Source organism: Numenius arquata, chromosome 8 (genome assembly GCF_964106895.1).
Source record: "Numenius arquata chromosome 8, bNumArq3.hap1.1, whole genome shotgun sequence".
NCBI classification, from domain to species: Eukaryota; Metazoa; Chordata; class Aves; order Charadriiformes; family Scolopacidae; genus Numenius; species Numenius arquata.
In genome coordinates, this window is record NC_133583.1 from 3527698 (window position 1) to 3540973 (window position 13276).

At 41.5% G+C, this 13276-nt stretch overlaps 1 protein-coding gene across 3 annotated transcripts in view; it reads right to left on the bottom strand.

Annotated features, from left to right (window-relative positions):
* CHL1 (cell adhesion molecule L1 like) overlaps positions 1–13276 on the bottom strand; it is a 56239-nt gene that overhangs the window by 37227 nt on the left and 5736 nt on the right. For 2 of the 3 annotated variants that reach the window (XM_074151951.1, XM_074151949.1), the window contains exons 4-7: positions 5922–6044; positions 4653–4823; positions 2720–2767; positions 682–802 (exon numbers count right to left, since the gene is read on the bottom strand). In XM_074151951.1, the coding sequence (XP_074008052.1) occupies positions 682–802; positions 2720–2767; positions 4653–4823; positions 5922–6044 (463 nt within the window). The remainder of the gene's footprint in view (positions 1–681; positions 803–2719; positions 2768–4652; positions 4824–5921; positions 6045–13276) is intronic. The other variant, XM_074151950.1, reaches the window with a different exon arrangement.

The window sequence follows — 13276 nt, forward strand, 5'->3', positions numbered from 1 at the left end:
GAACGGGCCCAAGCAGGAAACACGGGACTGGGACTAAATCTGAAATTAGCCCATTCCTGTTAGTTTTAGCAGGATCAAATCAATACGGCTGACTCCGGTTCAGTGTATTTTTACATAGTTGTGAACTCTGTTTCTTGACATACTGTTGTCATTGAGAACATGACGGAAGGAACATCCTTTGTATGGAAATTCTAGATGCTGGGGAATGAACCTGAGATCTTAGGAAAAATGCCGAGTAATTTTTGAGCGTTGAACCAAAACTGAATTGGCAAAACTAGAAAAGAGACACCACAGGGTGTGAGCCAAACCACAGAAGCTGAATTCTGAAGTTATTTCATTTCTTAACATTTCAAAAGTAGTACTACTGAAAAAAGTTCCATAATAGTTTTTTTTAATATAATACTAAAAAAAAATATAAATCAATACTTACCATGGTATGATTTTAATGACTTCCTTATAAGCTATAGCAATAACAAATACATGAATGCTGCATACTAGCTCTGTGCTGCTTTATGAGGAGCATGCATACTTTAGAAAAAATCTGCATATAGGTTCAATTTAAAATTGCTTGGGCAGGTAGGTATATTCATTTGCAGTTGTATAATTTTTAATATAGCTTTTTCTTTGCTCAGTTCTATCTCAAAAGGTGATTAAGTTTGTGCAGTATTGTGCATTACTCACAGCCCTTCAGCAATACATTCGAGGAACAGGACACCTCCCTTGATGACAGTGACTGATGAGCTACTGCCAGCAGATTCAGGAGGGATCAGCAGTTTGGGTTTTCTTTCCTTGATAAAATTTGCTAAAAAATAAAATAAATAAAAGAAAAGTTAGATATGAAATCTTAGCACCTTTGTTTATCCTTCAATAATGCCACAAACATTTCTTCTGTCAGAAGGTTTCAGGCATCAATTTGTAAAATTTGTTTTTTATTTATATGCTTTGAGACCAATCCAGGACTCTCCTGTTTCTCCTGCTTACAGCCAGAAGATGGCTACAGCAATACCCACAGGCAGCAGTACTGGTGAAGGCTCTGTCCCTGTGGTTTCATGCTTTCCAAGCACTTGCCCTTTCTCTCATCCTCCTCAGCCACTCTTGGTACATTGGTCTTCTCGATTGCTGATCTTCTGGTGGGCACCACCTTTCTCATCACCTCTCTTCCGCATTGATTCCATCACCTTTTTACATCTCAGATGGAAACCCATCTTTCCTGACTTGAATACCCCACAGAATTGTCCTTCTTGCTACAATTATTAAATCTACAGTAATGGAGATACAATTTGTAAGGAAGACTGTTAAAATAATAAAACAAGATTGACCTGCATTTGATTTCAACGGACCATTTGTTCCAGCCTGCCAAACAACGGTTTCATGATGAAATATGCATAGAGTTAAACGGCTATCCAGTTATCTCTATAATAACAATTAGCACAGTAATGAATAAGTCCCCAAATGGTACTAGTTCTTCAAAAATAGTCAGTTACGGATGATTTGGTAAAAGACCACATGTATCTCTCTGAACCATTTTCTAATTTATTTTTTTTTCCTCCCCTTGCCTTGTACCTCTCCGAATCTGTGCCATGAGTGCTCAGAGCTGCAGCACAACACTTTGGTGCCTCTGGATATGCTCGCACGTTTTCCATCTGCCCTCCACCTCCCGCTGCCAAAGGCAGGCAGTCCCCCCTTCCCGAGGAGCGACAGGAGTTCAGACATCTCTCCGAGGCAAAAAAAATCAGGTTTTGAGTGGCTGTGACCCCGCACAAGCCCTGCTTGCTCTGCTCACAGGGCTCAGCCTCCATGGGCCAAGGCTTGAGGACTGAGCAGTGCTTTGAGCTCTCCATCCCAAAACACTCGAGGAGAAACCACTTTTCAAAAACTTCAGTGCTTATGCAGGCTTTGAGAAGCTGGGCATCTCAAAGAAGAGGCTTTCAGAAGTGATTTAATTAAATAAATCAGAGTCAAGAGCTACATGCAAAAATGTACTCTCATTTTTTAATATTATAAACAAAATTAACTGGGTGGAGAATTGCAGAAATAGCCGCTAGCTGCCTTCTGACTTCTCCACATTGTCTGCATAAACCTCAGCAGAATATTTGCAGGATATTGCTCCACAAAGAGGGGGACACAAAGCGAGGGAAGATGTGGATCCGCAGAATGAGAAGCGCTTTGTTGGGGTGCTCACCTGTGGTGAGTATCAGACAGGGCAATACATGGCCGAAGAGAACCACCTCCTGTCTACCCCAAGGAACAGGGGACAATCAACACAGAGCACCTAAAGCTCTGTAAATCCTCACCTTCAGCTCACCCTGGAGTAAGGCAACCCTTTAGACACAAATTGGGGGTTTCAAATTGTGGGTACTTAATGCCAGCATCTTCTTGACTGCCAGAGGGAGATCTGGAGCACCCAGCTCTGGCTCCTGCTCTGAACTGATAACACGAGACACCCAGGACTTCAGCCTCCTTACTCACATCACATTATGAAAGGTGAATGTTATTTTCTTGAGTAAGAAAACTACCTCTTTGTTAAAAACCCTTCAGATTTCTGTCAGAAAGTACAAGATGAGCAAATTGTACTCCACGGACCACTTAAATCCATCCCATTGCAATAAAAAGGCTTTTGTGATTTTTTTTTTTCCTTTTTCCTGAGCAGCAGCTCACATTTCGTCTCAGCTGGTAGATTCTCAGTTTAAAGGCTAAATAACAAATGCATTCAACTCACCCTTAGTAACCGCAGCGTTAGGTGAGCCTGAGTCATTAGCATGCTTAACTGAAATAAATAAAAGTGACAACCAAACACAAACATGCATAGTTGATATAGAATCAAAAGAAACAATAAATCAAGCAAAACAAAACAATGCCCCAATTTCTGCCATAAGAGAAAAAAAGAAAAAAAAATATAAAGCAACAGAGGAACAATGAATATCTGAAAATACAAAGAAAAATCCTTTAAAGCTATGTATTATTCTGCAAAATACTTCATGAGTGATATAATCATCATTTCACCCTAGCTACCTAGTATAATAAAAAAATCACTAAACCCTAAGTATCCACTATAAAGAAATTTTATTAAATTTATCCAGTCTCTTTTTTTTTTTCTTATTGTCTAAGTTTTCACATGTAGATTTTTTTATACAGTCCCTCAACAGGGACTCGGCACAGGGAGGAGTGGGCAGTCTCAAGCTACGGAGAGCAACATTTCATTTTGATATTTTTCTCACCATTATTATCCCAAGATATGGTTTAAGCAAGTATTAAGATATACAAAGCCACTATTAATCCTTTATCTTTTTATCCCAACAAGAAAACTCTCAAAATCATATATTAAATATTGGGTTTTCATTCATGAAGAAAAATCTCCTTGGCTTTCTGGGCTGCATAAGCCCAAAAGGTCAGAAGTATTAGCAAAACAGAAGACTGATATTAAGGGCACAGGCAGCCTCAGCGAGCGGTACAAGTGATACCAGAAACTATTACAGCCAAAAGAGATTCAAGCAAAGTGGGATGTATCTCCAGCTGGTATAAGCTGCCTTAGTCCCCCTGGCTTCTGTCGGGCTTTGCTGATTTAATGCAGCTGAGAGCGTGCCCTAGAAGGCTGCTGCTTTATTTTTTGTTTTTTTGGTTTGGTTTTTTTTTTTTTCTTGGATATTTGTATTCTTTTCCTCTGTTTCTAACCCTGCTACCCATATACCCCTTGCATTCAGTGGCTTTACGCAGCTGGAATCAGTGGTTTGATATGGCAGCGGGTAGGTAGACACCCAACAAGTCTAGATGTAGGAGGATAGGACAGCAAAGCCCACACACCCCGGTGAGAACACAGGGGCAGTACCTGAAACCATCTTTTGTACAACACCCTTGGAGGCTACAGGAATACAGGCCTGCTCAAATAAATAAATAAATAAATAAAACCTTATGTTCCCTACATGACACTTCATTGAGGAAATGGAATATGCCTCATGTGTCACTACTGATGCTTGAGGCAGCCCGCAAAGACCTGGAAAGCCCTGGCTGCCTGTCCTGCTGTCTTGGACCACAGAAGTCACTGCTGGGGAGATCCAAAAAATGGGTCTAGAGGGACTGCTGCTAAAGAGCAGCCCATTTTCTCCTTGAAGAAGGGAGGGCCAGCGGTGCCTCCTTTATCTTAACACACCGTCAAGGTAAAGGCAAAGGCAAAGAAGTCTCCACAGCAGAGCCCTGGGCACAGTTCCCTCACCACTCCTTGGCAGGAGGAGAGTGAGAAGTTCCAAGCAGGTCCCTAATATCATCCCTCCCAACCTTGGCACCCTGACCAAACCAGACCTGCACCCAGGGAGGAGGTGGCCACAGAAAGTCCTCAAGACCCAGTGACCCACTGGACTGCAAGAGAAGCAGCTTTCTCTAATGCATCATTAGCTTTCACCAGGGGGAGAACAGGAGGAAAAATAGGGCGGTTTTTGGGACCCAGCAGCTGCAAAAAGCTTTTATCGGTTGAGTTTAGCCCTTAGAGTAAGGTTAATAATGCAGGAATAAGCACAGTAACATGCATTTTCTTCAGAGAGAATCGCATCAGAGACACAGGGCGCACATCTGCATTCGCTGATGCCTGGGGAGTTAAAAAAGAAAAAAAAAAAAAAAAAACCAACTGAAAACAAGAAACTGCTCATCCACAGACTTACAACGGGAAACCTTCAGCGTCATTGGCATTTTCTGAACAATCGTCCTCAGTCTTGGAAACGCTGCAAAGCAACAATAATCACTTCGACTGTCATTTTCTTCCACGTTTGCAAAGTAGAGATCTCCCTTAAGGCTCATGGAGACCCTTTCATCTTGCGGAATGTGCTGCAAATCTAGCAAGAAAAAATAATTATGATATGGTAATGATACCGAGCTGTTTCACCAATATGACTACTAATGCTCTCCTGTCATATGTTCGCTTCCAGATAGAGAATATAACTTTGACACGAAAGAAGCAGAAGACCCAGCATAATCAATGGGTTATTTACCAATATTCAATACTGATAACGGATGAAAATATTTTTATATATAATAATACGTTTATACATAAAATGTATGAAAAAATAATTGATAACGAAATATTGATAATTAAAAATACTCAGTGCAAAGTTTCTGCTCTGGTCAAAGGCAATTTCCAGCACCTCTCTGCGATACAAAAGCCTGTAATGATGACATGGAGGTCACCACTTATAGATGTCCCCCATGGCCAGGCTCCCAAGCACTTTGCTCTTCTGTAGGTACAGATCACAGCAGGGGAGTGTTAGGATGAACTACGGCTGCTGCACTGTCTCCTTGTTGATGCAGCCAAATGCAGGTCTGTGCTAAATACGTGTGTCAGGAGTCGAGAGGCTGCCGTATAAGATCAGAGGTTTAATCTGGCACCCTGTCTCTGCAAGTTCTTGGTCAGCATCAGAAACAAACCCATCGTGTCATGGAGGTAACCAGAGTTACTTTGCTTCCCAAGAGCCAGAAACCCCTGCAGAACACAAAGCTGAAGAACAACGCGACAGAAACCCACAAGGAATTAATTATACATACGTGACAGATTTTTTTTTTCCTTAGTATCATAAATCAACCATTAGTTTATGAAAAGAGGAAAATAGTGATGATAGAAATAATATATTGATGCATTTTATCCTCTCTACTGTAAATGCAGTAGTCCTCATTACTGGTAGACTCATTTACCGATATGTAAGCTTTCTGATATCTCATGTTTAATAATACGTTGTGTCAACGCACTCTACAATTTAACTTTGTGTTATGTAAAAACATATCTCCATTTTTCAATTTTGTTTTTCAATATCCAGATCTTTTTCGTAAGCACTTGCACAATTACCATTCTCATCAATTATGAATCTGTAATGAAACTGTTCTGGAAGACAAATGTTTTGAGTTTCCTCACGTGAATTGTGTAAAAATTGTTTACTCACCAATATTCATCCAATAGATATGCAACGGCGGGATGCCTTTTGGGGGGTTACAGTGCAAAATCACAGAATCACCATGCTCCACATCAAGGGGCTCAATTTTTTCTTTGGGGAATTTTGGTACACCTGTAGAAAAGAAAGGAAGTTCCTCTTTTATTGCTACCTTTTGAAATTTTGCCCTTTGCTTCCCTCTTAATATAGTTCTTAATAAAATTTTTACCTTAACACCATCTTTTGCATTCTCTGCCTTTAGTTACTACTATTATTTACAAAGTGATATAGAGTAATGATGCATTTTACTATGAATATGAAATGTCTGCTAGCGTTCCTCATTCATGAAGTGCCCAGCCTGTAGTATTGAAAGCCAGGCAACCGAAAGGTGATGTTTAACACTTGTCCAGGAGCTTTGCTTAGGCCTTATTTTAATGCATTTATTTTGAAATGCTTTCTATAGCTCCTCTGTGCTGTCTGGAAGGGACAACTCAAAGCCACACAGAACAGCAGCCTAAGGCTAAGATCGGGCTAGAGGACTGTGCACTAATGGGTTCCAGGGTGTTCCTGGGAGATCAGAAACCAGTCTGGGAGTGTGGTAAATTCTGGGAAGTCTTGGCTAAAAAGTTGTTTCCAAGAAGCCACAGCAAGTCAATGCAGGTGAGGATAGACATCAGGCAGCTATTCCGCCTTGTGCCTGGAGCTGTCCCAATTCTTATCCATCCCCAGAATCGGATGAAGCTGAAGTCTGGTTTAAAGACTGCATTGCCTTCTCATCCCCTCAGGTGTAAAACCTCTGCTGTGCAGACCTGCAGACTTTCTCAGCAAGCTTGTCCTTCGGGATGCTGCGGCAGGATGTGCACAGAAGGACACACAGGGGTGCACGAGGGCTGCACGATTTGGGCTTTAATATAGGTTAAATAATGAAGGGATCAAGGACTTGTTTAATCACCCAGAGCATCAGCACTGATGCCAGCAGACTGTTCAAAGCCTGGACCACGCTTGGCAAACTTGGGCAACCTGGCCAGTCTCGGTAGCCCAAAATGCCACTGGAGCCCATCCAATAAGAGGGGAAGCAGAGCTGGGCTGGAGCCCACACCAAACCAAGGGCTGGGAGGCTGCAGCTCAGACATTACTGCAAAGAAATCAGTCTGCAAAATGTAACCACTCCTTAAACGAATTTAGCTAAGACAGTTTCAGGGCGGACGCTGTCTTCTGCTTTCATTTCAAGGCAAGTTCAAACTAGCGAAAGTTTCAGTTCAGGCAACTGCATTAAACAGCAAAATTAACAGCAATTAAAGAGCAAAGGAATGAAAGCATCCTGGCTGCGCAGAATAAACTGGCACAGCAAACATTGCCATCTTGGTGTTCAAGTCATAACAGGGAAGTCTGATAGCGAATAAGCAATTTGAAACACTGGTGGCTCCCCAGGATAGCTGCAGCGTCACATCGCAGTAGTCAAACCGAAGGAGGAGGGTGAGAAATGCAGGGTCAGGACTCTGAGGAGACTTTATACATTGTGGGATTAATAAACATAAAAAAAAGAAATCACTATCATGCTGATTGCCTGAATGCAGATTGTGCATAGATTTTTATCTCCAGCAGGATTATTAATACATTATGAATTCTTAGGAGAGGCAAAATGGAGCTAATGAGCATTACCCACCCTGTAGGTGAAATTTCGGCTAACAAAGGGAACTAAATTTTCAAATCCAGTACGTTCAATAACCTATAGTCTTTGAGCCCTGGAAAATACATCTGCTGACTGCTGGAGAGGTGGAACACTTTCCAGTAGGAAAAAGCCAATTTGTTGATCTAAAGCTTACTTATTCCCAAAAGCACATCACTCTCAACAAAACTCTAAGGAAGCTGGGTCAGGTGAAGGATTAGAGATTTCTGACTAAACCAAAGGGATCAGCAAATAGACTAATAGTGAGATCACTCATCTAGGACATTGGAAACTCTTGTTCAAACCCATTTTCTGCCTCATTTGGCACAACCAAATCTGGGTCTCCAATATCCCAGTTGGGTGCCATAACCACTGGTCTTCTCAGTCAATTTCTGTAGCCAGTAATTACAGAATTATACAAAAAAATATAGTCAGTCCCACCAGGAGACAGTGAAAAATCATGGTCTTGGTGTCATTAGCTGGCAGTGCAGGCATTTATCTCCACTGCATGGCCCAGACGCCTGCCTTGGGTGCCCAATGGGGGAAGCAGCAACTGAACCCCAGTGTCCTCCATCTCTAACAAGTGCTTGAACTACAGGCAGCTGGGGCTTCTGGGTTCCTCCGTGCTGTTTTGTTTCACTTTGTTTGTTGTGAAAGACATGGAAAACTTCCTTTTTCCCCTCACTGCATAACTTTGTGCTTTGTGTGCTTTGAACCCTTGAAGATTTACAAGAGAGGAAAACTCAACTTTCATGATAAATTCTTTAGCCAAACCTTCTGACAAGCCTATTTTCTTGCTGGGGTCCCATCGGTCTCAAAGACTAGAAAAATAACTGCTTCTGAATTCTGCATGAGGAGATTTATTAAAACTAAGAAGCTAATATCACATTAGACTTTGGCTCTTGCACATTTGTCTTGCACGTTGTCAGCATGTATATGTAGGCAATATATATATATTTATTTTTTTTTCAGTGTTCCTCTGTTTTAATTAGTGAACATTCCAGAATCAATCACTACTGATTTGTGGCTGATCACAGAAACTATCACAGCTGAATTAAGCTCAGAAGTATCATACAAGATTAATTGTGTCATGAAAGTGTTTAATACTGTATGGAATTATCAATGCAGCACATGGACACTGTAAAATTTACAACCGATTGATCTCTTTGCGCCGATACCATTAAAACTGTCATGTCAATCTTTCATGCAATTCCCTACACGCAGATGTAATGAGAAGGGACAGAGAATCCAGCGTAGCTCCAAGTGCTACCTCTCACATATCCATAACACGGGGGAGAACAACATTATTTAATGACTGTGAGAAAGGCCTGCTGAAGTGCCAGCGGGATGGCTCTCGCAACACAAGCAAGCAAGTGGCGTATATGAAACAGCCATAGGGAAGATGAAAAACTGCACACCTGCCTTCTGTTATGGAGACATCTTCTAAAAGCCCACCGTGACACATAAAGCTCTCAAAACGGTCTTGGGAAAGGCTTCGCTGCCCAAGTATTTCCTGACAAGGCTGTACAGTGAATGCCATACAGCGCTTGAAAAAACAGAATTACAGCGCTCTGACAGTGTGCAAACCATGGAAATGGAAGATTATTGGTGCGCCGAGTCATTTGTGCAAGGAACCAGGGCTCTGTTTAATCCCTGGGGTGACTCAAAGTTTAATGACCAAACTGAACTTGAGATTAGGCTGAAATACCACTGGCAAATTAAGTCGGATGAGAGAAATTTCAGACAAGAGGCCGGGTCACTCCCTCCTGCTTCTCATCTGGTCAGAAAATGCAGTATCTCAACTAAAAGCAAACAGGAGGGAGACCAATACAGTGCAATATACAATCTAAATCGGCTCTAAATTTGAGTTGAGCAGCGTAGATGCCGAAATATAGCAACCAGAGTTGGGGTACTCCAGTCCCCAGCAGGATTGCTTCAGATTTACTCGAGTACCTATGAGCACACTTTGTCCTACAGCTTAGTTTTCGTCCTATCACTGACTACAGTGACTCCACACAACTATAAATGTATCATTTATGGCAATTTATACCCGTTTATATGAGAATGGAGCCCATTCGGTCTGATATTTTACATGTTTCTGGGTAACATGTTGAGAAATTGAACTGAAGGAAAAGGGTTTCTCGAGGTAACTGTAGAAGTCCTTAAGACCCCTGTGCCTGGTTTCCACCAGTACCTGGAGTAAAATGGGAGTCAACTCATTTTGGTAAGTCAGCAATTAGCAAATATATAGCAAAACTATTGTAGAAAAACATCACTATACACCAGGTCTGTTTTTATAACCTTCTCTGTGGAGGCTGCTGGAGATGTGTCCTGGTCTGGATGGATACATAGCCTGGCTTATCAGGGATATTCTTGAGTTCTTCCATGCAAATAAATTGTCAAAGAATGTAAGAGTGAGGGAAAGTTGAAGTAGTCAAGAAAATTCTATATCCTCAAAATTCCCAGCTCCTCAGACACTTTAATTAGTAGCTGACTGATTCGTTATACAGATCCATATCTTGTGCAGTGAACAGCTCAACACATCAAAGAATCTGAAACATGACTTACAGTCACCCATCCCAGGAGTTGTACTGCATACAGCCTGGGCAGCTTCCAGTGCTCATCTCACTGTGTCAATTGATATTCTCATTCATGTAGTACAAGCAGTACTTAAATCTGTAATTTTCATTGCAGCCTTTGAACTGTTATATGAGATATGAGCCTGCTTATTTATGGATTTTTTAATTGCTGCATTAAATTGAAAAAGTTAGGAAAGTCTGGCTGTCAGGAAGACCGTGGCTGTCAGTCCTCTCGCTCTCAAAGAAGCTTTTATGATGGAATCAGTGACAGTCTTTTATCTGTGTAAAACTCTCTCTATCACCCTTTCCAAAACAATGGTCACTGGCAACAATCAGAGTGATCCCAATGACTTAGATGGCCAGAAAAGTATAGGACACTGGTTTAGAAGGCAAGAGATTTAAATTTTATGCCCACCATCTGCAAAGTCTTAGTGAGTTACCTTCTTTTTTTTCTCTTCCAAAAAGGCTACACTGACCGCCTTCACAAAGCATGTTACTGAGACCTCCTATTTTAGTATCAGCTCGGTGTCTTTTAATGATTTCACAATATTCACACCTGGCTTTTTTTTTAATACTAAACACAGGTTTCGCTTTCTTTGGGAATTCTAGGACTGACCTCATTGACATAGCGCACCCTGCCACTGGGCAATTTTATGTGTAGGCGATGTTTCCATCCTCAGATCTTCGGTCTTTTGGAGCAGCAGCTTTAGAAATACTGAGCATAAATCTCAACGCAGTCTACCATGAAGAGTCTTTTACACTACAGTTAATTAAAGAAGTTTAAACTGTACTACTTCTCCTTCCTCTGGCATTGGGCCTACTCAGTAATTCAAGCAACAGGTTCCCTAAACACAGGAAAAGGGTAGCTGAGGTCTGTGTTCTCACCATTTAAATTCATTTTCATGCTGCACATATCTTGTAACAACCTGGACTTCATAAATGATGCAAACATATAGAGATCCTCGGACCCCATTCTTCCCCACTCTCCTTAATGTCAGCATATATAGGGGAGGTGTGGTATTTTCATTGTGTAGGTGAGATTTAACGATCGTTTCTGCTGACATTTCTATTGCTTTCCTGGAATGACTACTGTGAGTAAACAGCCTTTTGTTCCCCTTTTCAGGAGCAACCTTACTTTCCTTACAGACCCAGTGTTCTCCTTCTGCAGTGTAAATGTAATTTATGAAAAGGACTGGCCTAGTCTGACTTGCTGGGTTTTTCTTCACTTCATTGGCATAGTGACTTGCCAAGTAGCTTACATTTTAGTTGAATACAGCTGGCAAAGCACTGCCACCTCTGCATCATTATCATGAATGCATGTAGTGATCTCACATGTACCAGTCTCTGCTTCAAAACTTGAGGGTGAATAGAGGTAATTTATCCCAAACTCTTCTGTGTCAGTGATTGCCTTATTTACAGCGGATCTGTGCACCAGCAGCTCTCTTTCACTCGAGCACAGTTGTAGACTATCCAGCACTTTAGAAAATGAAAGGTGTCTTCCATTACTCTCTGAATCCTGATTGAATTTTCAGCATCTACATTGCACCATTAAATGAAAGAATTTATGATGGAAGAGTATGAATAAAAGCGAATGTGCCTTAAAATGTATGGGAGTTGGGTAAATCCCTCTAATATATTATCTGTACCATTTATTTATTTTCTGGATTTAGGACTTTGCATGTATTAGCACTAAAATTCCTCTGATATTTGGTAACAACCATGTTTGTAACTTCTTGATTAATTTGTTGCTAGCTACCGCCAGTATATTTAATATCTATTCATGCTAGTATAGGCAACTTTTCATTAAAAGCAGAAATTATCTGCTCTGAGTATATACTCAATAATCCCGATACAGACATCAACTCATTCTCATTTTCCATTTTAAGCATCTTTTTAGTTCAGGAGCGATAGAGTATCAGGTGGTGGAACACTGGAACAGGTTGCCCAGGGAGGTGGTTGAGGCCCCTTCCCTTGAGATATTCAAGGTGAAGCTCGACCAGGCCCTGGGCAACCTCATCTAGTTCGAGCTGTCCCTGCTGACCGTGGGAAGGTCGGACTAGATTACCTTTGGAGGTCCCTTCTGGCCTGGACCAATCTATGAATCTATGAATCAGAATATTCTGCTCGTGGAGGTGATACACCTTCATGGAAATATGACACAGGTCTTGAACTCTCTGAAAATTAATGAGTCTGAGACACTTTCCTCAAGAGAAGTTGTATTAACCCCAATACCCTGGCCACACTCCAAAGTGAATAATTATGTCCTGTCTAAAGCTCTGAGTAACTGCATCACTCTCCTGTTCCTGCCTGAAACTCCAGTTGACACCAGCTGCACTGTCCTACCTGTGGAGCCAACTTACAGCATTCGTTCATTAAACTTTGGCTTACTGTCCAAAAACTTTGTGCAGTTTTCCTCTGCTAAGGAACGCTATTCCCTTAAAGCAACTGCAAGTCGGTAGAGACTAAGCCGTATAGCAATATGTGTAATCCTGGTAATTCCTCACCAAACACCAAGCTACCACATATGGGAATACTTTGCAATACAGTTGAATGTGAAATAAATTTAGCAAGGAAAGAAAATCCATAAAACTAGCTAGAAGCAAAACAAATCCTGTCTTTCTTGAGGCACACTCATAACAATACGTGTACATGGCATCCTTAGCAGCCCTCTTCCAGGAACTCTCCCAGCCCCTGCGATAAGTCTTATTTCCAAAGTGACCGCAGCGCAATGACTCTCCCACCCTGGCTTATGCCTAAAATACTTCTCAGGATTATTTCCTATGATAAAAAATGACAGAAATTATGATGCATGTTTCTCATAGCCTGTTTCATCTGCACTGGGCTGCTAGTTTTTGTAGCTAGGTGGCCATCTCTTACCACTGCAAAGGCTGAGAAGACTGTGGAGATATCCCTTGCCATGTGGACACCCCAATTCCACATGTGCCCAGTTCTTTTCAGATCCCCTGATAACCCAATATTGTAGGAACTTGGAAATGCAGGATCTAGCCTGAATAAAAACTCCACTGCCCTGTTGATTCTCTTCTATGCCACTTGACCACATCATACAGTCTGCTTCATGTTCTCACCCTGCTCCATTGTGGAGCCAGTGACGTTTCTTG